Below are 26523 nucleotides of genomic sequence, written 5' to 3'. Positions count from 1 at the left end.
CCGTAAGTGTACGATTACAAGAGATACAGAGGACATATGGGCTAGACAGAGGTGAGGTTATCCTTCAAAATGCAGCAGGGAGAGCAGCTCCTCCAATGAATAATGATGAGAAAACAAGGGAGGACACACATACACACATGCACGTACGTTGAGAAATGAAGCAGCTGAGTGAGGGAGGGAGAGAGAGAGGGATTTCCTTTCACCCTGCTGAACGAAAGCGGCCTCGCCATCATTTAGAGGTGGAACCGACCCTTTGTCATGCAGGAAATACTCGGGAGACAGGAATGCTCAGTGGTGGAATGGGATCTGATGAGTCCCGTGAAGTTCTCTACAGGAAGGTTAAGACACGACACTTGCCTCGTTACATTAAAATAAATTAGGGTTTATTGATCTAGCTCTGGCTTGACAAAGCACATTAGGCCAGTCCTCTGAGTGTCCGGAAGAATCCCACACAAAGTAATTTGTCATGGTGTTTTGAAGCAAAAATGAGAATGAGTAAAGAAGATGGGACTTGAATCCAGAAACTGTGGGTTAGTAGACCAGCGGCACTTTAGCTTTCAGGCTGCTGGAACTTGTATGTCACTTTTTTAACGAGAGAATTGCCAACCACGTGTCTCGTGCTTCATGAGATATTGTGATGGTTTGGTACGCAAACGCCACAAATAATAAAGGCGTCTTTGATAACATTGGTAAGTGAGTGTCTGCCAGGCATTTCAATTCACTTTGACTGAAGCAAACAAAAGATTCATACTCTAGATTTGCCAATTCCTATATATTTTTCTTTTTTTTTCTTTTCAGATGTGTTGCTTGATCAGAATCATAAAGCTTTGCCTATTCAGTGTGCTTTGCTTTTAAGTGTGTCGCTGGTAAATTCTAGCCATGATTACTAACTTATTTAACATTATTTATTTATTTATTTATTTATTTATGCATACATTGTATTGTCATAAATGATAAACAGTGAAAATACATAAGCTTTGACGGCCACTCACACTTCATTTGGGTACTTTTAACTGCCCTTTAAATGTAGAGCTTTAAATGGCAGAGGGGAAAAAGGGCCAACAATCTAACAACCCGTCGTGTTTTGTAGAGTAGTAACACTTTGTTTCTCAAGTGGCAACAGTGATTCATCAGCGTGAAGGACCCAAGAATGTGTGACTGCATCGCTCACCGTTTGTTGTCTCTTCCCAGAGCTTCTTGCTTATCGGGGGAAATGAAATGAACGTTCAGCCCAGTAAGCAAAATTCTACATTTATAGAGTTAGCCCTGAATGCGTGTGAGTGTTTTACAGTTTTGTGTTAAATGTCCCTTGGTGACACACTGTGTGACCAGAGTCCATTGAAATCATGGAGGTGGACATTGGAAGGATTGCTGCAGTGTTTCATCCGCCCACCTTTTCTACAGCTCTCAGTGGAGAGGAGTTACAAAACTAAATACGCCTCGACTTCTCGACAAGCAACATAAATGTTCTATTCAACAAACATTTATTTAGATTCCCGCTTTTTATGTGTGACTCAAATTGATGAGGCAGAGCTACTCTGCATATTTGAATAAATGCACCTGAATGAGGTCAAGTAAGGTTAAGAGTCACCCTGAGATTCTTCTCATTTCAGGAAAAAAAGCTGATGGGACATGTTCACAATTCCCGGGCTGCACCAGCGGATGCTGCGATTTTCCTGAAGCAGCAGATGTCTCCGTCAAGTAATTTTAAGTGGCACTTGCACAACCACAACAGTGCAGCTCTCCGTTGGGTCTTTTATTTGCCTACAAATTTAATACTAAGCAACTATTATTGGGTGAAGCAAGTGGCAAGTATACCATCACAAGAGGCATGGCAATGATACAGTAGATAATAACCCCAAATTAATGACTAAAGCTGCATAGAGGGTTCATTTAGCTATGTTTGTTGTTAATATTACATATCTAATATTTTTTAATAATACATCTAATATTTGAGGTTCCTTATTTAGCTTTTAAAAACAAAATATTTCTTTTTATACTATTCCATTAGGACTAGAAGTATATTTTTCTTCTCGCTGTTGCTAATGAGATAATGCTATTGTTTCTAATTTTAACGCCAGTGAGTTTTGTTTCCCTCTTACTTCTTTTACCAGAAGAGAAAATTGCCCACGGGAAAACAAAAATCAATTGGAACCTATAGATTCTTCATGTTATGAGAAGAGTTCCTAAAAGCTTCGACTCACATAGCCCACCGAGACTTTCAGTTGTACAGTGAAGGAAAACTAACTTGGTCCGATGCATTCATCATGCTGACAGACTCCAATAGGTTTCCTCTCCTTTCCTACCATACGGGCTCTCTGTTTTCTCATTTAGATTTCTTGGTGTGATAGAATCAGCAAGTTTAAAATGCACACACACAAATTATATAGTATATAATAGCAAGTTGCAAACTTGGGTTGTCAAATTAAATTTCATTATAAAATGATATAAAAAAAAAAAAAGCTGCAGTACATACAAAAGCTAAACTTGGACACAATAATGAAACGTTCACGCAAAATTTGAATGAGCGGTCAAAACTGTTCAGAATCACAAACTGGATGTTCAGCAGATGTGAAGGGCCCGAGGGAGTTGAACACTATGTCATGTTGTTGCAGCATAGACACTGTGTCTTCATCAAGCTATTGTGAAAGCTCGCTGCCCATGAGAGGAAACAAGGTTTTGACAAAGCTGACAGTGCACTTCATTCACTTAACAAAGATAACAAAGCATTTTACATTTGTACTGCTTAGAATGAAAACTCAAATAAAAAGAGCTACAAAAGAGCCTTTTTGATATTGATGGAGTTGCGCAATACAGCATACCTCTATGACAGTGTCCATCAAAATTTAGCTTTTTTTTTTTCATTTGGGCCTTTTTTTGTTTTGGATGTCATGTGCAGGTCTGAGATTTTAAGTTGACACTGCAATAGGAACGAGTATAAAAACACTTCACTGGTTCTTTTATATCAAATTATTTTAGGTGCATTACCTGACATGTTTCGGCGGGTACTTCCGCCTTCATCAGATGATATAAAAGAACCAGTGAAGTGATTAAAAAGGAAAAACAAAATGAACTTAGTACAACGAGTATATAAACAGTTTAATTTTTTTTATGCTAGTGTAATGCTCATAGCAACAAAAAAACCTTTGCATATTTTCCCAAGAATAAACTCCGACAATACAGAATATCAATAACTTGGTGTAGTCTCAAATTATTCACCCCAGGTAGTTATATTAATTTTAACAAAGCATAAAAATAAACACACCTTAATTTTCACAACCCTTAGCAGTCTGTTTACCTTTGTGAATTCACTGTCACCCATAAGTCAAAGCAAAAAAAAAAAAATGTTTGAACAACACCATATCTCAAAGTGCCAATGTAATCCATCAACTGTATTCGGAATGTAGCCGGGGGGGGTTGAGATTTTGACGGATGCTTCATTTCTCCCTACAGGCCCCTCTTCCACTTCAATAGTTTCTCCCTCCATCTTAGACCCGCTGTCAGAAGGGGGAAGGTGGGGAGCGAATGACAGTTATCAGCGGGATTGCTTTTATCATCTTGCACAAAGCATCACTTTAGTATTACCACAGGCATGATGATGAGTGAGCAGATAACAACTCTACTCTGTTATTACAAGGTCACATGTTCTCTTTTTGTCCAAGCCTATCGGAGGCCGTAGACTTGGACAACAGACAGAGCCTGCATCTTCTTCGCTGGCAGATGCCTCGTTGTATCTTCGTGGCCTTGTACAAGCTAATTGGCGTTGAGAGATAAGTACAAGCCTGAGGCCAGCAGTCGTTTTATTCAGTTTCTCCCTCCTGTCACTCTGTCATTACGTATTACGTCCCTGTTGTGAAAATTTGACGACCCCATCTTTCACTTATAGCATATTTAAAATAACAACTCGCATAGGACAGTTTTGTATATTATGGATCATCAAGTTTCATGACATCAAGTTTCTGGTGCACACAGATTTCAGCTTTAATCAATGTTTTTACAGCCAAGTGCACAGTTCCCTGCAGAACGGCAAAAATAAATGGTACATATGTCTCCAAAGCGTTCATTTTATATTTTCTGGAAGCCTCGTTGATCTTATCAAATGATATAAAAAAATATAGATGAAAAATAGGAAAACGATATATAGAGCTATTGTGTGAATACGCCTGTGGTACTCAATTTTAGCGGCGACCAAAACAAAAGTCATACATCGTTTTGAATTCAAATAACATTTGGGGGAAAAATACACCCATACCAAATTTCAAAAAGCATATCGTCTTGTCAAGCTCCAATATGAAAACTCTACACACTCCTGTTTGAATACTAGCTTTTTGTGCTATAGAAAAATGAGACCCAGATAAATCATTTCAACATTTTCTCCACCATTAGTTTGACTGCTAACGTATGCAACACAATAAGTGGGATCAGAGATTTCCCGTTGACACTTTTTCTTTAGATTTTCCTTGTTCTTTCGCATTTCACAAGAGGGCACCAGATTAGTGAGATTGACCACAGAACCAGAAATAGAACTTACTGTGGTCCTCAGTGTATACGGTCTATGCTAATGAGTTTGGTGGTTGAGGGAGGGGCGGGGATGAATATGCAGCTTTTATGCACCATGGTGTTCATGCCATCTGGAAATGCCACTGGCTCTGTCCACTGAGGAAGATGGCAATCCGACTGCTAGAAACGAGTGTTACTGTGACGAGTGCAGCCTTGTGAGAAATTGGTCCCTGCTTCATAAAACATCTTCATTTAGCCATTTCTTCCCAAGGAGCTGAATGTTGTAGCTTTGCGATGCATATGCACTCCATCACTCGGAAGCCCAAACAATTATGTGGAAAAACTGCATCCTCATATGTTCTCATATCTCCCTCTTTCTCTCTCTTTATATATAGTCATTTTTTTCCCTTCCAATGCAATGCAGCAAGACAGCAAATTTCAGCAGCTAAGTCAGCATCGCCTATGGGTGAGAGTCATCCTTTCTTGCTTCCCGCTGGGATTATAAAGAACGTTATTCTCCTGATTGATGACACAAAAGGTAGAATTTTAAAAAGTAATTATTTCCTAAGGGGCAGTGGGGGACTGATTATTGTGTGAATCCCTATCGCGGCAAATTCACTCTTCCATTCCTAGTAAAAGACTGTGATTTATCAGTTCACCATCATAAGCTCCTGATTAGTTTTCATGAGCTCTCTAGACTGGCAAGTTGAAAACATCAGCAATCGTGAGGTTTTTGCTCATAGTGAATGTTGTTCCTTCCCACACTCACTTCACATTTATTTATTTGACATGGTGGGACATGATGCATGACTGTAAGCCAGCCTGCGCAACAAGACAACACCCTGAAGCTCAAACAGTAGACGTCATTATGGGATATTAAATTTACGGTTTTATTTCTGTGAAACATATTTTACTGTAAAAAATTCATAGAAATGTATTAAATGAAACTCACAGGGTAATAATTCCCCCTCATGTTTTTGACACAGTGCCCATGTGAGAGATGACATTTAAATCATTTGACCTTCTGGTTTTCCACTTTCACTTGAAGAATGTTCATATTTCGATGAAGTTCTGCCCCTCCTCTGTTCCAGTCTTTTTCACAGTTGTTCGAAAATATGTTCTTGTGGAACAGATGCCATTTACCAGTCATCTATTGTTTCACCCGTGTCTAATACTCTTTTGCTTTTCTACTGTGACTAGTGCAACATGTGCAAGCTGCTTCTCTTCAAAACTTAATGGCTTCATGGCGTTGGAAGAGAGCTTTGTTGTTGGTAACATCTGTGATGTCCCAAAATGACAAATTAAAAAGGGTTGCGGACGCAGTGGAATTGAACTTTTGTTGTTGCAGAATGACAATGATTTGGGGTTTGTTTTACTTATAGCCCGACTGGCAACAATATAACCATCTGCGCAAATTAATTTAAAGTCAATTACAGTTGTTTCACAATTTCTGCTTTTACTGTGATAACAATGACAAGTTTCTTTATTGCGATCATGGTTTGCAGTGGCAAAATAGCTTTGAACCTCAGCCAGCTAAAGTTGCAAACTACCAAACACCAAAAAAACAAAACAAAAAACACTGCTAAGATAATTTAACACAACAATATCAGTTACATTCGTAATGGTAGAATATTTTATTTAGCTATTCTATTGGATCTCATTAAATGCTTAATATTCTTTGTAGTTAAAATACCAAATGCAAAATGAAGTGTTCTTTATGAAGAAAGCAAGGAATTGTAGTTGTATTTACATGATTTGGCTAAATGATCAATCCAGCGGAAATGCTTGCCATCAGCCTGCTAACATTTGGCCTCCATCGCTGATTTCCATTTGGCAAAGGCCACATGATCATTTAGTCGAATTAACATAATTAGTGCCTGCACTCTATTTTTTCCGCTTCCTTGACAATGATGAAAAGATGTGTTGTTTCTACACTTGTTGGAGAACAATGCCCTTTAATTGCCACAAGTTTTTTGTTCATATGTAATGCTGTACACAAACTGATTGTGCATTCAATCTGCCTTTTCCAGATATCATTATTGACATGAGGTCATCCGTCTTTCCATTTTCTGTAATTCTCTCAATCAGTCTCATTATATTATGTATGTTAAATGCCATTTCAGCCATCGCACTGCGTACAAAAAATTTCTTCTCTTAAGAAAACAAAACAAAAACAAGTCACTGTGATATGTTGTGAAGTGCAGCAATATACCGCTCTCTAGTGGACATCTCCCGCATCATTCAAGAACCAAGTTGCCTTTTAATGCCAGATTGGAACTGACACTGATCACTATTATTGATTAATTGATTAATATTTTGCATTTCAAAATTGGGAACCATACTTAGCAATACTCAATGATAACAAATAATAGACTGGTAATAGTGTACTATATTAAATCCACAATTACTAAAAATAGTCAACATTGACATCTCAGTGGCTTTCAGTCATTTCTAACTTCAGTATTTGTATTATATCAGCAACTCTGGTGTCCAACCTTTAAAATAATATTCTTTTGGTTAGTATGATTAATGTTTGTAAAGGCAAAATAGTACATACAGCCCTCGGAGTTGGCTTGAATCACAGTGACAGAAGGCACTGGCACTTTCCAATGATGACGCCATATGAGACGCAAAAGAGTTGGTCAGTGTATCAGCCCTTAATTACTAATATAATTCCCAAAACAGTTGGTGTGTAAACTTGAGCAACAGATGCTTGCAATAATTTGTTCCAACCACAAAGAAAAACATTTGGAAATCAGTTGTTTGTGCTGTAACAGTTTTCTTTTTATTTGACAGAAGCTGAAAACAAAATTCATAGATCAGACATGAAGCAGATGCATTTTATAAACTTTCACCATGGCACATTAATTGCAGCATGTTGCTGGAATGCCATTAACCACCCATTGTTGAAACCCACTGTTCCAAGCCCCCATACATCAACGTCATATGTATCGGAATGACATAAAAAATAAAGACTTAATGTGATGCCTGAGGGCCCAGAAATTACTTATAATGTCACGTTTTTCCACACTACAAAAAAAAAAAGTCAAACTATGTTTGCAGATACAAAGTCCAAACGGAAATAATTGTTTCTTTTCCGTCAGCTTTTTGGCTCAGTTGGGAGGACATTATGACGCAGAAGAAAAACAGAAGAAGAATATCCGCCCAGGGCGTTTTCTTTTCTTTTGTTTTCATTTTTCTCTTTTCTGTGGGTGTCATGACAGCTGGGGACTAGTCCTTTAAATCTCTGACCTTTCAGTAGTCTTCCACGTTGGCCGCACATGCGCAGAAAGCCTGGTCACCTGCACGAACAAGGAAGTAAAGAAGGATCACTGGATGTGAAATCAAAATACTTCTCCGATCGACAGTTGTTATCTGATCGTCAACTTTTTTTAAGCAACGTCGACGGGACAAGATGTTCAAAAAACTCAAGCAGAAGATAAATGAGGAGCAGTCGCCGCAGAGGAACGCGCAGACTCCCCAACAGGCCCAGGTTAGTTGTTTTGCCTTTGGGAGCTAACTGGCTAGGCTAACATCTGTTTACCGTGTAAACGTGGCCTTGGCGAACGATCGCAAAGCCAAGTGATCGTGGCAATGGGATCGTTATCCCTCTTACTAAGCTTATTAAGATATAAAACGCTTCCTCGAGTTGTATTTTTAGTGCCTTGCAAACGTAGATGTATGCTAACAACTCTGCAACTCACTTCCAACCAAGTAAAGTTATATGCTCGTTAGGAACGATCCAGGAAAAACTTCTTGTTGACTGAAATACTTGGGAGTGACTTTCACGAAGGGTACGGGACCTTCGCTCAAATGTGTTTATGGGCGTGACTGTTGCTGTCAGTGGGCTGCAAGTGGATTTCGGATCCCGTCGGTGCATGCCAGCTGTCTGCTTACGAATATGTAAAAAGACTAAAGCAAATACTACAGTGCATAATATTGACAGTAAGGGTGTTGGCAGATAAATATGATCAAAAAAATTCAGACGTGGCTATTCAGCATCGGTTTGCATGGGCATTATCTGTCAGTCACGTGGTTGAACTCTTGATGTTCTATTATTTACACATTTACACTAATATTGGTTGTCTTAAAGACATTTTTTGCCCAATGAGTAAGTCTGTTGGTAGTTTAACTGTGCAACTTTGGATGTTTACAGTTAATTAGTTTGGAGTTTTTTTTGTTTTGAATTGTTTTAGTTTTAATTTAGAGTTCTTTGTGTGCAACTCACTAATGAAACATTTACAATCCATATTATAGTGCTGTAGGTGGACATGAAATAAGAAACATTAAATCCCTGTCCGAATGAGTTGCACAACCAAGTAGTTAACAATGTCAGTAAAAAAATACATGATGAATAGATGGATTTTCTTTTCTTTCTTTCTGCCTGTGCGTATCTCTCTCCCCCTCTCTCTCTTCTCTATCAGCTGGGGTCTGGAGATCGCCGGAGCAGCCAAACCCACCCGTTATACGATGATGCTGTTCCCTCTGCCAGTGACCGAGAGGTGAGCATGATGATGATATCCGATAGCTAGAGACAGCTATTTATATCTCCTCTGTTTTCTATACAAGATAAAGTGCAAGAATTGCGCTAGAATCCAGTTTGTGATCTCCTTTAATAACAAGCCCTCAGCTAATAAATGTAACCCAGCTACCCTGCAGCGCCTTTTAAACCTTTAAAGATGCGGCCAATGAATCATCATAATATACATCCTCAATCACTGACTCACATTGAATTAAAAATATCTTCACTGTATGTTCCACACGTATCACAGTTGTCGGGATTATTTTCTGTCATTATTTTCTATATCAAGCCCCCGTCATTACTTTAACCCCAGTGACAAGCATCATAATGACTTCACACTGCTCCAGAGCAGCAATTATTGTAATGAAAAGCCGGATGCTTAATAAAGACTGTTTTTGATGTTTGACCCTGCAAAATCATAACAAAATATAATTGAATAAAGCTTGCTAATATAAGTGGATAAGCAAGTTGTTTCTCCATCATTGTACCAGAACCCACCATTAGGTTTCTGAATTGGAAGCATTGTAAAGGATGATTGAATGGTATAGAACAGACTACCTTTTAGTGCAGTATATATTTTCATTAATATTTATTTTAGTTATATTTATAACCTCAAGTGATTTCTGTCCCTGGTGAGTTGTTGTATTTTCTTTTCTCCATAACAGTCTCAGTTTGAGGATATGGACAAGACGAAGGTAGATGATAATGGGTTGTCGCAGAATCAGGCTGAAAGAGCCTTAGATGTTTAGAAGAATTTAGTTCAAATTCCATCAACACCAAATACTAGACTAGTGACGATATGGCCCAAATAGTCGTGGTCCTCCTTTATTTTCCTACATCTAGGTGAAATCAATTGTAATTGAGGTCCTCCAGCCAGCCCTCCATTTTGTGACATGTCATGATGGCAGCATCATTTTCACTTTGTACATCTCCAACACTTTGACATCTTTGGGAGTGTGTTTTCAACTTTTACCAAAGGAAGAATTCATTGAATTTTTATTGTTGTTCGTTTTTTAATTTCAAAGAACAAGACAATATTTACAACTTAAGTACATCAATGATCAATATGATTGTCCTGGCAAGACATGCAGAACTTTTCATCTCTGAACAATTCAAATAAGGAATTGAAGCAGCTGCCCACCTTGAAGACCACTCACTTGGATGTTAAACTGTTACTCGTGACATTAACATAAACTATTTCATGTTCCCGCTTCTCTTATTTTTCTTGCTCCTTCATTCTTGCTTATATAGTGGAGCCTCTATTGTTGAATCCGATCCTTGACAAAATCCTGGAAGAGTTCCATTTTGTTTGCCTTTCAAAATTTTTACCCAGATGAAATTTGACCAGAGAAAAAAAAGTGGGCTCATGTCAAGATCATATACTGTTGGTGTAAAATCAATATTTGAATAACGTGTAAAACAACAAAACCTAGCACTGTTAAGAAGACTTGCAAAAAATAAAATGCTCTTAATTTTAGTTGTCATCGTGCGGTGCTTTGCAGATGAGCCTTTGTAAGAGTCAAGAGTGTAAAACAAAATATTTACCTGATTAGGAGGATTTTTTTTCTGAAAATGTTGTGTGTTTATAAATGTTTTAATATTTTTTATAAATTACACATACATTTGCTAAATTGATGAATTTTAAATGATGGAATAGATTCGGAAAATTAAAAAAAATGCACATCAATTTAACAATGTTCTTTATTTCATTAAACTATTAATTGATTATATTTACATTATTACTTCATTCAGTTTTCGATTATCTCCAAGTGATACCAGTGTCGCATCTTTACTTCAATAAAAAAATATAAAAATAAATAACAAATTTCAGCGTGAAAGTTTGCTCCGGCCCTTCTCGAAAGGCACAAAAGAAACCCTCCATATGGTGAAATTATGAACTGCGTAACTTCATTCGACTATAGAGGTTCCATCTCTCTTTCTCTCTCTCACTTTGCCTCACACTCCCCACAGTGCCGTTCCACTGTCATGGTGTTGTTGTTTTTCTCATTGCTCTCTGTGTTCCTCTCCTCCCTCCACCTTTCGACCCGTAACTGCACTGACGGGGGTCAGGTGCTGGCCGGGATGATAGCAGAACCCGCTTTTCTCTCTGAGTATACTATCTTTGCTCTGGACCATTCAAAACGACCCAAAACGGCCCAGGTAGCCAGTGTGGTGAGTTTGTCCTCACGTCCTGCCTCTTCTTCCTCCGCATCGCTGCTCCTCCTCCTCCTTCCTCCTCCTCCTCCTCCTGCTCTGGTCCTCCGTCCTGACTCTGTCCCCCTTTGGGGAAAGCGGAAGCGGGTTGCAGCCCATTTAGGGGAGGCCTGTTCCCTGCTCTTCTGTCGTCCGTTTGCTTTTGGATTTAGCTACAAGAAGGCATCTCCATTCAGGGATATCTCTGCATCTGATGAGCGTTTATAGCTTATGTTGTGGTATAAAAAAGCCTGTCTGCTTTTTGCTGTATGTGTTACGCCCACCTGTCACAATCTATACCCCTTGTCTTTTGTCCCCAATTGCCTGCCTTCTTTAAACCCCCACCGATACAGCATCTTCTTTGGTCGCCTGAAAGACCTTGCCCCCTTATGTGTGTTTATTCCAAATGGAGAGTTTATATCTCATAACTTTGCCTTACTGTTATGATTTTTAAGCAATTGGTTGTAGATAAACAGGATAACTAAAATAATTGTCATTATTTAAAATCTCTGTTGAAGGGCGAGTATATATTCTTAGCCTATAATTTTGTTCACATACTGCGATTTCAATCCTAATCTCTTTGCAAATACAGTGGAGAGAACGAGTATTTGATACACTGCTGATTTTTCAGGTTTTCCCACTTGCAAAGCATGTAGAAATCTGTCATTTCTATCATAGGTACTCTTCAACTGTGAGTGATGGAATGTAAAACAAAAATCCAGAAAATCACATTTTATTATTTTTCAATAATTAATTTCCATTTTATTGCATGAAACAAGTATTTGATACATCAGAAAAACAGAACTTAATATTTCGTGCAGAAACCTTAATTTGCAATTACAGAGATCAGACTTTTCTATCTCCATCTTGTCAAAATATTGTCATCAGGGCCACTCAAACTCTACAACTGTGTTTGGATTTTTTTTTCTTTATTTCCTTGTTAAAATGTTCTTGAAAAATCGAGTAATTGCTAATTGGAGTACAATGGACGTTTATGTGAAATATGTATGAAATATGAAAGAAAATTTCCCTCGGAGCAAAAAAAAAAAAAAAATTAACAGGACTTAACGTCTCTATGTGCCTTTGGAATCTAAACTGTTGTGTATCACGAGGCCAGGGAAGCTTGGAGCTGGACAAGTGAGGAGAGAATAATTTGCTTTGCTAAATCTGCTTCTAACCAGTTGACTAAACCAGCTAAGCTGCTCAATGTTCAACTTGGCCCAGTTATAACTCTCTTGTGCTCTCTTAAGACCGACTCTCCGACTTGAATGTAACTGTCCGTCCGTTCTTACCTCGTGGCTGTTCAGTCGCGTTTTAACCCTTTTGTTTTGTAGAGATGCCTTCGTTTTATGTCTTTAACTCCTCAGTTTCCCTCCCCTTTGAGTTGCATGAGGGTGCCCAATGCCCCTGCATTGCTCCCAGCAATACTAATATTGCTCCCGTCAGAGTAATCAGGGAGTCATGTGGGGTTTGGATAACTAACTGACCCAGGACCTCAGTTGACCCGACATACGAGTAACCGCTCTCTTTCTAATAAACGTTATCTCTGCAGAGTGCCTCTAAAGGTCCAACCAGATCTCCCAGTGGAAGTATCAACGGGGATGGAAGTGTGTCTCCTCATGTGCGTCAACACACTCTTGTCCATCTTCATATATATATATATATTTTTTTTTTTTCTTACCTGTTTATAAGATTTTTTTTTTTTTCCATTTGGATCAACTTTCTGACAGAGAGAAGAACCTCAGTCCTTTGCCCAAAAACTACAGCTGAAAGTACCCTCTATGGAGTCCATAATTCGAGGTGGCGCCAGTCGGGCTGAACTCCTCTTCCGCTCTCCCTCTAAAGAAAGCCTGGTTCGGAGCTCATCGCGCGAGTCCTTGACACATTTAGGAGAAAATGAAGCCTCTGGTGCCCCTTCATATGACCCACCTTCAGACATTGAGAGCGAAGCTGAGGAGGCGCCAGGGAATGCAGAGTCTCTCCCCAAAGAGCAGCTTTTACATCGGTTGGTCCGAGTGGAGACGAGCCTGGGGAAGTATCGCGGGAAGTACTCAGAGGTGAGTCGCCTTCAGGTCATTTCTTTTGACTAGTTTACCTAATTAACTTTATTTTCTACTTTGTAGCTGGTTACTGCATATCGCACAGTGCAGCGAGATAAAGAAAAAACACAGGTAACATCTCGCAACATTTGTCATCATGTTTTTCCCTTTAACAATATATTATACAAACATGTCTGTTCACTTGCAAAGGCCATCCTCAGCCAGTGTCAAGACAAAGCTCTGCGCAGAATAGGAGAACTACGAGAGGTCAGGCTATATTAAAATGTCTCCTAAGAGCAATAAATTTCATTTATTTAATGCGTTTTGTATGGTTAAGTGATGTTAAACCCTAGAATGATTTTAGGAGTTACAAATGGACCAGCAGGCAAAGAAACACCTTCAAGATGAGTTTGATGCTGCACTGGAGGAGAAAGACCAGATGATTACTGTCCTGCAAACTCAGGTAACTACCTCATTGTGTACTGTAGATTGTCACGTTGAGCATTCAAAAGGTAGAGAAGGAGTAGTGCTTATTGTGGATTTTGTTACTTGTATTAAATGAAGACTTTGAAGACTCTAAATTGTCTTTTATTTTTCCCTCTGTTTTTGCTTTTCTTGTAATCAAATTCTTTTTGACACAGGTTGCTTTGCTGAAGAAACGAGTTAAAGGAGTGTCTGATGGTGCTTTGGTGGCTGAGGGTGAGCTGCCCGTTTCTACAGATGCCGCAGAATCCAAATCCACCAGCCCTTTAAATGACCAAGAAGTTGAGCCTGAAGTACCTGAGGGTGTGTTTTTATTTTTACCTTCGTAAAGTACAGTTGAACACAAACCTGGATTCAAATGGTGCATTCTATATTATTACAGAAGAGGGCGTCAGTGATCCAGCTAAACTTTTGGAAGCGCTGCAGAAGCGAGTGAAGAGACAAGAGAACCTACTACAGAAGTGCAAAGAAATTATACGTGTGCACAAGGAGCGCAGCGTCCACATGAGTAGCGAGAATGAAAATCTGCAAGAGCAGCTGCAGGAGAGACTACAAGAACTGGAAAGGATGAAGGTGTGTATATGCATTACCATTGCCACTTTCGAAAAATGGGTCACAGTAGCTCATGTCACAATTACAAGTCGGTCTGGAAAATATGTCGGTTATCATCCCAAAATATTCTCCCACAGAATATCTCTGTTAGGCTGAGATAAAGTCAATCAGAGCAAGTAATCAATGGTTTCTTGAGAAAGGCTGTCTGAATCAATATTACACTGTGACACTGTGGTGTTGAGTCGCTCAATCCAAACACTCCTGGGTTCAGCCAGGATGTTTGCTAATGCTGTGTCACTGTGACATGCCTGAATCATTGTGTGTAGGGGGGGTTAGCGCCTCAGTGGAATGATAATATTTTTTGTCATTTCTCGGATGTTTTTTAGCATCTTTTAACACAAAGCAGATGATCTTGCAAAATCTTTGACAAAGCACACTTGAACTGCATCATAAAACAGGAATCTATTAGTACTCTCTATGCTATCAGTGTTGGTCCTAATGCTCGTAAGCTCAAACCTAGGAGTTAGTCCGGTCTGCGTGTGTGTCGTAGCCAACAGTCGTAAAACGTACATTGCTTCTACAAGCCACTACCACTAAACTGGGCTGTAATTTAGGTCAGTGTTTTGGGTTTATCTGGTTTTACACGGCGGTTTGGCTTGTGGATGGTGGAGCAAGTGAAACTTATCACAACCATTTACACAAATTATAGTACAAAGATCAAAAGTGAATGAACAATTTGGTGAGATTTGTTTTTGTTCATAATTTGTAGGAACGACACACGACTGAGAAGAGTAAGTTGATCAATCAGTTGCGTGATGTCAAGAACCAAAATGAACAGCTAGAGCAGGACAAGGTCAGTGGGAAGAGCTTTGAATTTTTCGTGTTTTTCATCCACTCAATGTTTGCGCTAAATTTAAGACGACTCTCTACAAAACTAATGTAAATGGCTTTTAGGGTATGGTGATTGCTGAGACAAAACGGCAGATGCACGAGACTCTGGAAATGAAAGAAGAGGAGGTTGCACAGCTCCGCTCCAGGCTCCAGCTGGCCAATGCCCAGAATGAAGAGCTGCAGGACCAGAAGGAAAAGGCTGAGAAATCAGGTGTGTGAAATTACTTCCTGGAAGCACATATGGAACATCTTGGAGTAACAATCTATTCATGTGTTTATTATTTGTGCATTTCTTGTAGTATTTGAAGAGCTTGAGAGGGCATTGAGTGCAGCACATAAGGCGGAGGAAGCACGAAAGCAGCTGCAGGTTCAAATGGAGGACCAAATGAGTGAATCGGAAAGAATCAATGAAGAGGAGAGGAAGAGTCTGCAGCAGGAGCTTACACGAGTCAAACAGGAAGTTGTCACAATCATGAAGGTTAGAGCATGATATCTGCACTATATGTACAATTCCTCCATCCAGCTTTGCACTTAAAGCTGATTGCCCCTCCCTCATCAATGTTTTGGTCAAGCAGTTGACATTGTGAGCCACAAAATGACCATTTTATTTTTTTCCTTAACACTAGAAATCATCAGAAGAGAGGGAGGCCATTATGCAAAAATCCCACAGTGAAGCCCTGGCAGCCAAAGAAGAGGAGATAAATGACAGAATCAGCAAAGCTGTGGTATGTGTGAAAGTTGATCATTTCCTCACAATAAATTCCAATGGTTCTATGTCACCATTTCATGGGATTGCTGCACGGGTTTTCAGGAGCAGTGTAAAGAGGAGTTTGCTCAGCGAATCGAGGAAAAAGAGCAGCAGGCTGCTCTTGCGCTGGAGGATGCAGAGTTGCAGAAGACGGCTCTTATTGCAGAGGGCGAGAATAGAGTTAAAGAGATGCGGCATGAGTTGGAAGTAGCAAAAACTGTGAGTTGTGTTTTTTATAGGCAACTTTAAAGGTTGTCATGTGGTAGTTTTATGCTTCCAACTTGTGCTGTAAAGCGCAACATTGTCAGCTATTTTTTTAAATATTTTTATTTATAATATTGTATGTTGTGATTGATGAACTATATCTTTTTTTGCATTGAATGAATGCCTTCAGAAAATAATGGAGTTGGAGAGCTCCCTGGAGAAGATGTCCCAAGATGGATCAGATGAGCAATCCAATCTTCTGGACAAGATGAAGGATAACCACAAAGAGCAAATGTCAGCATTAGAGGAAGAGCACCGGGGACAGCTGGAAAAGCACAAGGACGCTTTATCCCAACAGCACAATGCTGCTCTGGAAGAGCTCAAGGAAAAACAGAGGGTTGAGTTGGAGACACTTCTGAAAGAGAAAGACCTGCAGATTGGTCTGCTCACAGAGGAGATGAGTCAGAGATTGGATGCAAAGCGGGTTGAGCATGAAGCAATTTCAGCTGAGCTCTCTGAAATTTTGAAGAGTAAACAACTTTTGGAACTGAAGTTGGTTGAAGTACAAGATGCGCATAATTTAGCTCTGCAGGATCTGCTGGTAAAGCACAGTGCAGAAATGGAAAATATTAAGCTGGAGCATGAACAGTCAGTTGGGGGGATAGAGAAAACACTGAAAGAGGAAGTTAATGCTTTGAACATTATTTTAAGAGAAAAGGAAAATCAAATTAAAGAGCTCATTCAAGGAGAGGAAGTTCTAAAAGAAAAATCACATTGCAGTCTCGAAGAGCTCCGTGTCAGAGCAAAGCAACTGGAAGATTTGCAGCAATCCTTATCACATCTCCAGCTGGAAAATTCAAACTTGAAAGAAGTTAAAGAAGAATCAAATAAACTCTCAAATGATCTTGAGCAGTCCAAGAATGCCTTGACAGATTTGCAACATCAGCTTGAAGTGGCAAAAAAAGACTGTCAAGACAAAGAGTTATTACATCAAGAATTAGAGCAGCAATTACAGCAGAGCAAGAAGGAACTCGCCGAGGAGAAGTTGCACAGTGAAGATCTTAACATTAAAAAGGAAGAGCAAACAAGCCTTCTGAAAAAATTGGAGGATGAAAAAGCTGCTCATGAAAAGAAACTGAACGACACTATCGCTGAGATGCAAGATAAACTGAAAACACAGGAAACTAAAATGGAAAAGATCAAACAAAAAGCCAAAGAAATGCAAGATCACTTTAAGAAAAAGATTCAGCAGAAAGAAGAATCCATGAAGATGGCACTTGCAAAGAAAGACGCAGAGCTTCAACAAAAGGAGCAGCAGGTTCAAGAGAAAATTTTAGAGATGGCCCAAAAAAATTCCCAAGGCTTAAGCAATACAATGGCAGAGCTGCAAGCTAACCATTTGGGGGAAGTGGAGAAACTACGGGAAAGCCATAAACACGAGCTCGCTGAGACGGAGCGCCATTGGCAGGAGAAATTGGGACAGCAGGAGGAGGAATTAACGGAAAAACACTCGCACATACTCCAGGAAAAGATACAAGAATTGAAAGAATGCTCTTTAAAACTCAACAGCAGCAAAGAAGACAATGAGCAACTACTTACTGTAATGAAGAACCAAAAGGAGGAGCTTGCGATTCAAGAAACAACAGTGCAAAAACTAAAAGAAGAACTTCACCAAGTAGGGGTCAAGCTCGAGGGTTTGTCAACAAGTGACGCATTTCTGAGAGAGCAACTGGAGTCAGTGGAGAGGAACCTCGGGCAGGCTTTGAATGAGCGAAACTCCCTGCAGGACAAGCTCAACATAACAGACGAAGAGAGCAGAGAGAAAATCAAGACCTTGTCCGATAATTTGGTGGATATGGAGAAGCAGCTTCAAGCCCTTGAAAGTTCCAGACGGAAGGAATGTGAGGACTTGCAGACTAAATCTGCGGAAGACGCAGTTCAGAGAGAGGCTTTGGAAGCCCAATTCCAACAGCAGTTCATTATGATCAGCAACCAAATGCAGCATTACTGTAAGGACGTCCAGTGCAAAATGGCCGACGGGGCCGCTGAACTTTGTCAGAAAGTTGAATATCGATTCTCGGATTTAAAAGAAAGACTTCTTTGTAGCCAGAAAAATATTGCGCACCTTAAAAATGTTGTCTCTGACAAAGTAGATCGAGTTTGCACTTTAGAGGAGAATCTCCGGCAGAAGTGTGAGGAGAATAACAAACTATGCATTTCATTAGAACAAGCGACTGCTCAGGTAAATGCTCACATGGAGCAAATCAAAGCCTTAACCATTGAGAATGAAAAAAATTCTCTTTCGGCCAGTGAAACGGCTCAGAAGACGGAGGAGTTAAACCAAGTCATATCAATGAGTCTGAAAGAAAATGAGTTGCAAGTGGTTAACTTGGAAAGCATCATCAGTGACTTGAAACATCAAGTAGATGGTAAGGAGAAAGCCATACTCGAGCTGAAGCAACAGCATGAAGAGGAGAGACAAAAAGCATTAGTTGAAATGGAAGAGACCATTCAGAGGTTAAAGCAGGAGCGAGAGACCACTTCGGAGCAGGCCAAGGCTCTCAAAGCTAGTCTGTCTGAAAGTGACGACACTGTAGCATCTTTGAAGACCAGACTGGAAGAGCTGGAAAGCCTTGTCTCTGAGAAGAACGAAGCTTTGCAAAGGCTCACGATGAGCTTTGACAATCAGTCCATCAGCAAGTCGGAGATGGACCAAGTTTTGAGCGAGAAGGAGCAGAAGGTGAGCGGGCTGACTGCGGAACTGGAGAGTGCCAACCTTCGGCTCTGTGAACTCCAGGAGCAGTTGGCCTTGAAGATAAAAGAGTGCGAACAACTCTCACGTGACCTCACACAGCAGCATAGCATCAGGGAGAACGAGAGGAGAGAATTGGTTGAAAAGCTACAACGCAACGGGCATCTAGAGCAAGAGCTGGAAGAAAAACTGCACCATCTCGAGGAGGACAACCAAAAGAGCAAAAACCAACTCAAGACTCAGGAAGAGGAATTTGAAAGGTTGAAAGAGGAGATGATGAAAAGCAAAGAGCAGTGTGTGAAAGAAACTGAGGAGAGGTTGACAACAGAGAGCAGTCGTAAAATATCTGAGCTGAAGAAGAAAGCGGAACAAAAAATCGGACAAATTAAGAAGCAGCTGACGTCACAACTTGATGAAAAAGATGAGCTGATCAAGAGTCTCGAGGCGAGCCACAAGGAGTTCAAGAAAAATGAAATCTCCAGTCAAGAATGCATTGACACATTAGAGGCAAAAAACAAATCTCTCGAGGAGGTTCTTGTCAAGCTCAAAGAAGTTCAGGCAAATGAACTGGAACAGACACAGGCTCACGTGAAGCGGACATTGGAGGAGTCTTTAGAGGAACTGAGGTGCACGTATGAAGAGAAGCTCTCGGCACTTCAAGATTCAGTCCATCAAATGAAGCTCGAACAAGCGGAAGCACTTGAAGTTGAATCGAGGCTTAAAGAAGCTGAAAAGCAGAAAGAAGAGCTTCTTGAACAAGTTAGTGCTCTGAAAGAAGAAATCCAACAGAAGGTTGTTGAGTTTGAGCAACATCAAGCTGCTTCGATGCAGGCCCACACATCAGTCGAAGTTGACAGCAGAACGGAACGAAATAGTCTTCAACAAACAAAGAGCGTGTTGGAAAATGAAATGGAAAACCACTTAGCCAAACCGGATGAGGATTCTCTCGATGCTCTCAAGAGCAAACTAAATCACATGAAGAGTGAGAAAGAGAAAATCCACAAAGATTTCACCAGGTTACAGAAAGACATCCGATTAATGAGGAAAGAGCATGAGCAGGAACTTGAATATGCTAAGAAGCAGCTGATGGACGAGAGCGAACAGAAGCTTAAGTAAGTTTTGCCTTCAAAATGTCTTTTTTTTTTTTTTAGACAGCTGTCATTAGATTATTGAGGTTGTGCCATGAACTAAATGTTATTATCATGCTACATTTTGACCCAACAGATTAGAATTAGAAGACCTTGAAATGAAGCACAACTCTGCAATCAAGCAGCTAATGATGGAGTTCAACACACAAATAGCCGTAAAAGAGAAAGAAGTTGACACAGCAGTGAAAGAAACCATCGGTAGGTGTATGATGTTTTCGTAAAAGGATTTTAGTGTCTCAATCTGGTTGTTACCCATTGCAGGTAAGGCCCAGGTTGTGGAGGCGGAGCTTCTCAGTAGCCATCGGGAGGAAACCAATCAGCTGAAGAAAGTGATTGCCCAGAGGGAGGAAGACTTGAACAAAACGGTTCAGAAATACGAGCAGGTCATACAGGTACTGAAGAAAATAATTCAAGCCAAGCTCCATCAGACGTACCCCGTTTAAAGGGTGGGAGTTTTGAAATAAGGCAGTGACGAGACCAACATACTTGAGTCGTGATGCTTTCGTGATACATAGGAAGTGACTCAGTCGTTGTCATTTTCTTCAGAGTCGAGAGGAGGAGATGGGGACTCGAGTGTGGCAGGTCCAGAAAGAACTGGAGGAGCTCCAAGCTCGGAGCCACGACACGTCTCAGGTACCTAACGTCAAAAGGATTTACCGTATATTAAAAGTCGCCAAGTAGTTCCAGTAAATTTTCCTTAAAGTTCAACTTTGCTCTCATACTTGAGTCCAATCCTTCTCTTTGGCCTCAGTCGAGTGGCGAGTCTCCAAAGTGTACCGGAAGCTGCGGGGTTCATTTGAATGGCTCAGGAATGTTCTTTTTTGGAAAACAAGAGCTTGCGAGGCTGAGGCCAGACTCTGTCCCTGCTCTTAATTATTATTCGGAGGTGACTCAAGACCCTGGCCTCTTTCGGCAACACTATCATGCAAGAAAATGCACACTGGAAAGCGGCCAGGTAGGACAAAAGCACCTCAGGGAGACGCTTGACCCAGCTGATGTTACACTGTTTAGATACAAGTGCTGATTCCTCTATCTTTACCACACTCGCTCAGATTTACAAGAATTAGTCTCTCTATGGCATATTTCCTCTGTGAGGTAATAACTTTATGGATGGATTTTATAGTTTAATTTTCGGGGAGGCCTTCCCCTGCAAAGGGCCTCAGAAACCATTCGTCATCGGAAGAGTGGGTCAGTGTGTCTTTCCGCTGAGACGGCACACCAATACGCCGGTATTCAAGACTCACTTAGTTCCAAAACATGCCTTCTGAACATTCCTTTTAGCAGAATGTACAAATAAAGTTGGTGAGAGTCTGGAGTAGTTTAGTCTCAGATGTGAGTTTATTGGGGGGGGGGGGGGGGGGTTAAGCAGCCTACAAAGCCACTGATTTTCACTGAAGATGAGCTTTTTAAAAATGAAACACGACAGTATGCTCGGTTGGGGAAAATAAAAGCAGCTGGGCCCCTAGAAAAAATCTGCACATATTGTAACTCGGGATGTTGTGTTTGTGTGTGGGGCTGTCCGCGATTGTGGCACTTAATTGAGGATTTACAGTGACAGAATTTGGGAATGATTTCATGTCTCCTCTACAAGAGTTGAAGTTGAGTGCACTATTGTGGACAAATGTTAAGGACGTTAAGTTGTATAGTACACGATCAAAAAGGTTGGAGAAAAGAATGCTGATTAGATTTTTATATGAAGCTGCATTAGTATGAGTGGTGTCTGTCTTGACAATGTATTTTACTTGTTTAACCCATCGTCCTATTTTTAATTATTTACTTCTTTTGGTATTTTTGGTGGGAGAAAGACCATGAGTGGATTATTGAGCTCGTAAAAGTTTCAATTGGGTTACGATATTAAAAATACAAAATATCTCCAATTTTGAATTGCTGTGTACGTACATAAACAACATATTCCATTCCAATGACCTAAATACATATTTGTTTTCTTTTGCCTTTGACACAGATGAGCTCTGAGGAACTGCAGGTATGTGCTCTGTGTTTCACTGTAAAAATGTTTTGTATCTTTTGGACCATCCCCAAAAATAATCAAATTTGGAAATGCTATTCATTGAACACACATTGTATTTTGTTTTTACTGTATAATAACGGGGAAGAAATGAACCCAATTTAAATCATATTTGCAATCTCATTAGTTCTTGACAGATTTTTTTACTTTTTTGCTCGATGGGTTCATTAGAACAACATGAAACTACTTAAAGCATCAGTTAAGGTTAAGTAGCTTGTTTCCAAAGGCCGAATTCTTTTGTCCTGGCAGTGTTTTCCATAGCCGAATAAGCCTGATTGTAAGAACACACACGTCCTCGCTTCCTGTTCCGATGTTACCCTTGGAGCTCTAACTGATCCCATCCTCTCATCCCTCTGCACTGCAGGCGCAACTTGCCGAGAAGACGACTTTGCTCAGTGAAGCTCGGCTGAAGGAGCAGAGCTTTGTGGAGAAGGTGACTATTTGCTGCAGCATGTGTGCTTTTCGGGACGAGTGAACGGCAAATCTGGAGCATTGTGTTGCCATGCTTTGGTGGCCTCCAGCCAGCGCTACGGCCCTCCCGCTGCAACGACTTAATTACTGCACATCTGTTTACATTTGTTGTTAGCCACATAAACAATCAGAGCAACGCCTCCCACGGTTTCTCTCCCATACATCATCTTCCTCACAAACATCCCGATCCCCAAGGACGCTCAGCAAAATGCTTCTCATTTGTCCCACATATCAATTAAGCTAATGGAGGAAATTAACCCGCTGGGGTCAAATGCTTTCTTTTATGGTAATTTCTCTGCTTGTTTTTAGATTCACTCGCTCGAGGACAAGATTAAATGTTTCCACCGGAATGCAGTCGTAACTCATCTGGGAAGCGCATACAAAGGTAACACTGCAAATTGATTAGTTCAGCTTCTGGAATCCATTTCTCTTTTTGTTGCTGCGTAGCACCAAATTTTCAAAACGGAACTGCAGCACCTAGACCGGAGCACATGCATATAAGCTTATCTGTCAGCGGCCATGGCTCCTTACACATCTGAGGGGGACACAGGATGTGCAGAGGTATTATGTGGGGGTGTTGTGGCATGTGGCCACGTGCTTTAGAGGACAGTATGGCTAAGTATGATTGAGGCCTCAGTTGAGCTCTGCGGTTTGAACTGCCCTTTGGTCAAGGTTAGCATAAGAGGTATTCGGGGTCGTCGTATAGCGTGCAGCGTGAAGCAGCTATTCATGAAAAGAATGACTTGCAGGTCTGGATGTTAAATTATTATATTCGTCACTCTGACTCACAACTGCTGTTATCTTCAGAATCTGTTTTTTCCTCTCACAAGCATTTTTTTAAGGATACACAAGTACAATATAATGACATCATGTTGACGATTACATTCACCATAAAATGCTTGGCGCATGGGTAATATTATATGTAATATGTCTCATTGTAATATAAGTATTATAACATGACTGTGTTGCACAGAATAAAGTGAGCTGCACTTGGTTAAAATAGTAATAAAATCTTTGTATGCCAGTGGTAAGTGTTAACAGCCCTCACCAGCAATGTGCATCATTGATTTTGGAACTTTAATGTTATGTCCCTTTAGGCGACGGATTAAAATGCTCTGCAGGCCAGTTCACGCTGAGCTTGGACTCGCAAGCCTCCACTTTTATTTAGTGTTTAATTTGCATCCGTGCAACTGTGCAAAGTGGCGCCAATTGTTTGGTAGCACTGGGAGGAAGGGGGGGGGGGGCGGTCTCTTACAACCGACATTTCTGACAGCTTGGGGCATGTCATTGGCTCATTAGTCACACTCGCGTGCTGTATTTGCTTAACTTTTATTTCGTCCCCCCCTAAGGTGCTGCACTCAACAATCCTGAGCCGCTCTCCGAAGCCACTGAGGTGGAGTACCTAAGGAAGGTGCTTTTTGAGTACATGATGGGACGTGAGACAAAAGTACGATTTTATATTTATTTCTTTAATAATAGTGCACCAACAATACGACTAAATCTTTTTTCCATCTCTTGCAAATTGTTGCTGGACTGAGCTCTTGGCATTGGCACAGAAACAGTTATTTCCCTGTTTTCTCATTTCTGAAGTGGGTTTTGTTATATTTTATAGATCAATAAAAATATTTGAAATAAACCAAACGTTCATAACTGTGGAAGTTTTAAAATGTGGAGATTGGAAAAAAATGCAAACCCATTCTCATTTCAATATTTGTTCCTCTGCTTTATTTATTGTGGTAAGGAAAATACACATCATGGCAAAAAGTGGTAATTCAATTAAGAAACATATTATATTTTAATTGGCTGTTGTGTCATATTACTTTAAAGCCAAGGCATGAGAGCATCTTTCAGTCTTCCTATACAAAGCTTTATAGAATTACAAAATAATAGACATGTTGTAATTAACATCAGAACTGAAAACTGCAAAGCTGCAGCAGCTGTACCTAATGGAGTGACCAAATTTGTCCACATTAGCTTGTTTGGACTTTATGGGAACATTACCTAATGACACGAGTACCTGATAATGGAGGTCTGCAGCACACAATGTGTGTCAACATCTAATTGGCATTGATCCACCTAATTAACAGTGCTGTTGACATGGTCCTAAAGTCAGCAGGATTTTTCCAGCAGCTTCCAGAGCGTCCGTGTTTATAGCAGCATGGTAGCGTTCCTTGTGTGCAGGATGTCCTGCAGGCAGACATGGAGCACATATGTGTTGCATGACGCACACATTTAAAGACACACTGCGCTTGTTTATTGTTAGACACGCAGTTGGGTTTCTCTTTTCGGCAGCCCTGTTCTTGATTATCCCCGTTTACGGCTTGGTGCATGCACCCTGGCAAGATAGGCCTGCTGTTGATTATGCATAGGATTTTTTTTCTCATACTTAACCATCTCTTTTTAGTAGGATGAGTGCATCACACGTCCATTTTATCCTGTCCATTTGTGCTAAAACTATGTTTCTCTGCGTGACATAAAACTAATGAGTAAACATACATTTGTTGATGATGTTAAACTAACAATTGAGTTTCAACTTTTATTTTGATTTTACTCGCAGACGATGGCCAAAGTCATAACATCCATGCTAAAGTTCCCTCCGGACCAGGCTCAAAAGGTTTTGGACAATGAGGAGTCCAAAGCAATGGTACGGCTCTTTTATTTTTACCTTATGACTGGAAGTGTGTCTAATTTGCATAAATATAAAATAAGTCAGGTAGAAAGGCAGTCAGTAGACCAAAGTCTGGCTTAGATGTACAGCAAGTCTTGCACCTTTGTACAAGTAAGGTGGTACAAATACGGTACTTCTTAATTATTTCAGTTAAAAACGGATACTTTAAAAAATATCTAGAAAACTACTTGAATGGCTGATTACTAAAAATTTGTTGACTTGAGTTATTGACACCTGGTTTCTTCAGCTTTTTTTTCTTCGTTTTTCCTCGAGTGTGGTGGTTTTTTTTTATTATGTTGGAGATACAAGATCTGATCAGAGAAGACTGATATATGTATTTATTTTCTATAAATGTCATTTTACTGATGCACAACTGTAAGGTCAGACTGACAATTTTAACAAATGTGACAAAATGTTTTTTTTTTTTTGTGAATGACAAAAGCCTGATAATGGCTTTTACATGACTTTGGGCAAAGGTGAATAGACGTCAAGTGCTTTTTTACAGAATACAATCATGCAGCGTACAGATAATTGATGTTTGTTTCTCTGCAGCATTGGTTGAGCGTCTGATGCTTTGAGATGAAAATCATGCTGTTGCTGCTGCTGAAAGGGAAGACTGCCAAGGATTTAATGAAACCCTTCTCTCCCCATTATGTATTTGTATGTATGCACGTATGAATGGCCAGCAATTGAGATTTTAGTGTGCTTTGTATAGTTTGGTATGTATGAGTAACACTACAAGTATGAGGGAATTCAAACACAGATCTTCCACAAATCTGCATTTTTTTTTTTTTAGATTAACTGGTGTTTTAGGAGGTATGATTTTTATTTAATGTGTTTATACAGATTGGCGTGTGCAATAAATGATACTGTTATCACATATCGAAGGCAAGAGTCGGTTGATTTGAAGGTTTTCTTGTGCTTTTCTGTTGTCTGGTTCACTTCTGCTGCAAACCTGTAAATAACCTTTTACCTCTGCCCTCACTACATATTTAAGTTAGACGCCTGTTGATCATTTTTTTTCTTCCCCGAGCTTTGTATTCCATCCCACCAACCCCAACAACACTGTAATTTGTATTAAGATGTAAACTGTACTATAGGGCTCTATATAACTTGCTATACATTTTCTGTATAACAAATTAAATATTATTTACAGAATATATCCGCGGCTTAGCTCATCTCTTTTTTTCCCCCCTATCACTTTTTGTACATATTTCAACTCGCTAGTGACGTGTCATCAAAAATGTCATCCAAATCTGTTATTTTATCTGATAAGACCCAAGAAACAACATTTTGTAGCTCATGTTTTGTCATCATTGAGAGAAA

General features: G+C 40.0%; 1 protein-coding gene and 1 long non-coding RNA gene across 4 annotated transcripts; both read left to right on the top strand.

Annotated features, from left to right (window-relative positions):
* The first annotated feature begins 156 nt into the window (after positions 1 to 156).
* On the top strand, positions 157 to 2781 carry LOC125978676 (uncharacterized). The gene is made up of 2 exons (XR_007485116.2): positions 157 to 1234; positions 1614 to 2781. It is a non-coding gene; the product is annotated as an uncharacterized lncRNA (long non-coding RNA).
* A 4989-nt stretch (positions 2782 to 7770) lies between these two features.
* Positions 7771 to 26359, top strand: golga4 (golgin A4). Of its 3 annotated transcripts, XM_049736946.2 has the most exons (25): positions 7771 to 7993; positions 8925 to 9002; positions 11093 to 11194; positions 12768 to 12836; positions 12946 to 13272; positions 13339 to 13386; positions 13465 to 13521; positions 13619 to 13717; positions 13896 to 14040; positions 14120 to 14310; positions 15059 to 15142; positions 15244 to 15391; positions 15480 to 15658; positions 15807 to 15905; positions 15992 to 16147; positions 16323 to 19996; positions 20109 to 20230; positions 20294 to 20424; positions 20579 to 20665; positions 21996 to 22016; positions 22423 to 22491; positions 22839 to 22914; positions 23879 to 23976; positions 25087 to 25173; positions 25750 to 26359. In XM_049736946.2, the coding sequence occupies exons 1-25, from the start codon at positions 7916 to 7918 to the stop codon at positions 25765 to 25767; spliced, it is 6243 nt and encodes a 2080-aa protein (XP_049592903.1). In that variant the 5' UTR covers positions 7771 to 7915; the 3' UTR covers positions 25768 to 26359. The 3 variants fall into 3 exon arrangements, with proteins under 3 accessions (XP_049592903.1, XP_049592904.1, XP_049592905.1); XM_049736947.2 differs by lacking the exon at positions 15059 to 15142; XM_049736948.2 differs by lacking the exon at positions 11093 to 11194 and having other exon boundaries at positions 7772 to 7993.
* Positions 26360 to 26523: the final 164 nt, after the last annotated feature.

Source organism: Syngnathus scovelli, chromosome 12, assembly GCF_024217435.2.
Source record: "Syngnathus scovelli strain Florida chromosome 12, RoL_Ssco_1.2, whole genome shotgun sequence".
NCBI classification, from domain to species: domain Eukaryota; kingdom Metazoa; phylum Chordata; class Actinopteri; order Syngnathiformes; family Syngnathidae; genus Syngnathus; species Syngnathus scovelli.
Note: the sequence above shows the minus strand (reverse complement) of the source record. Positions and strands in the feature narration are given on the sequence as shown.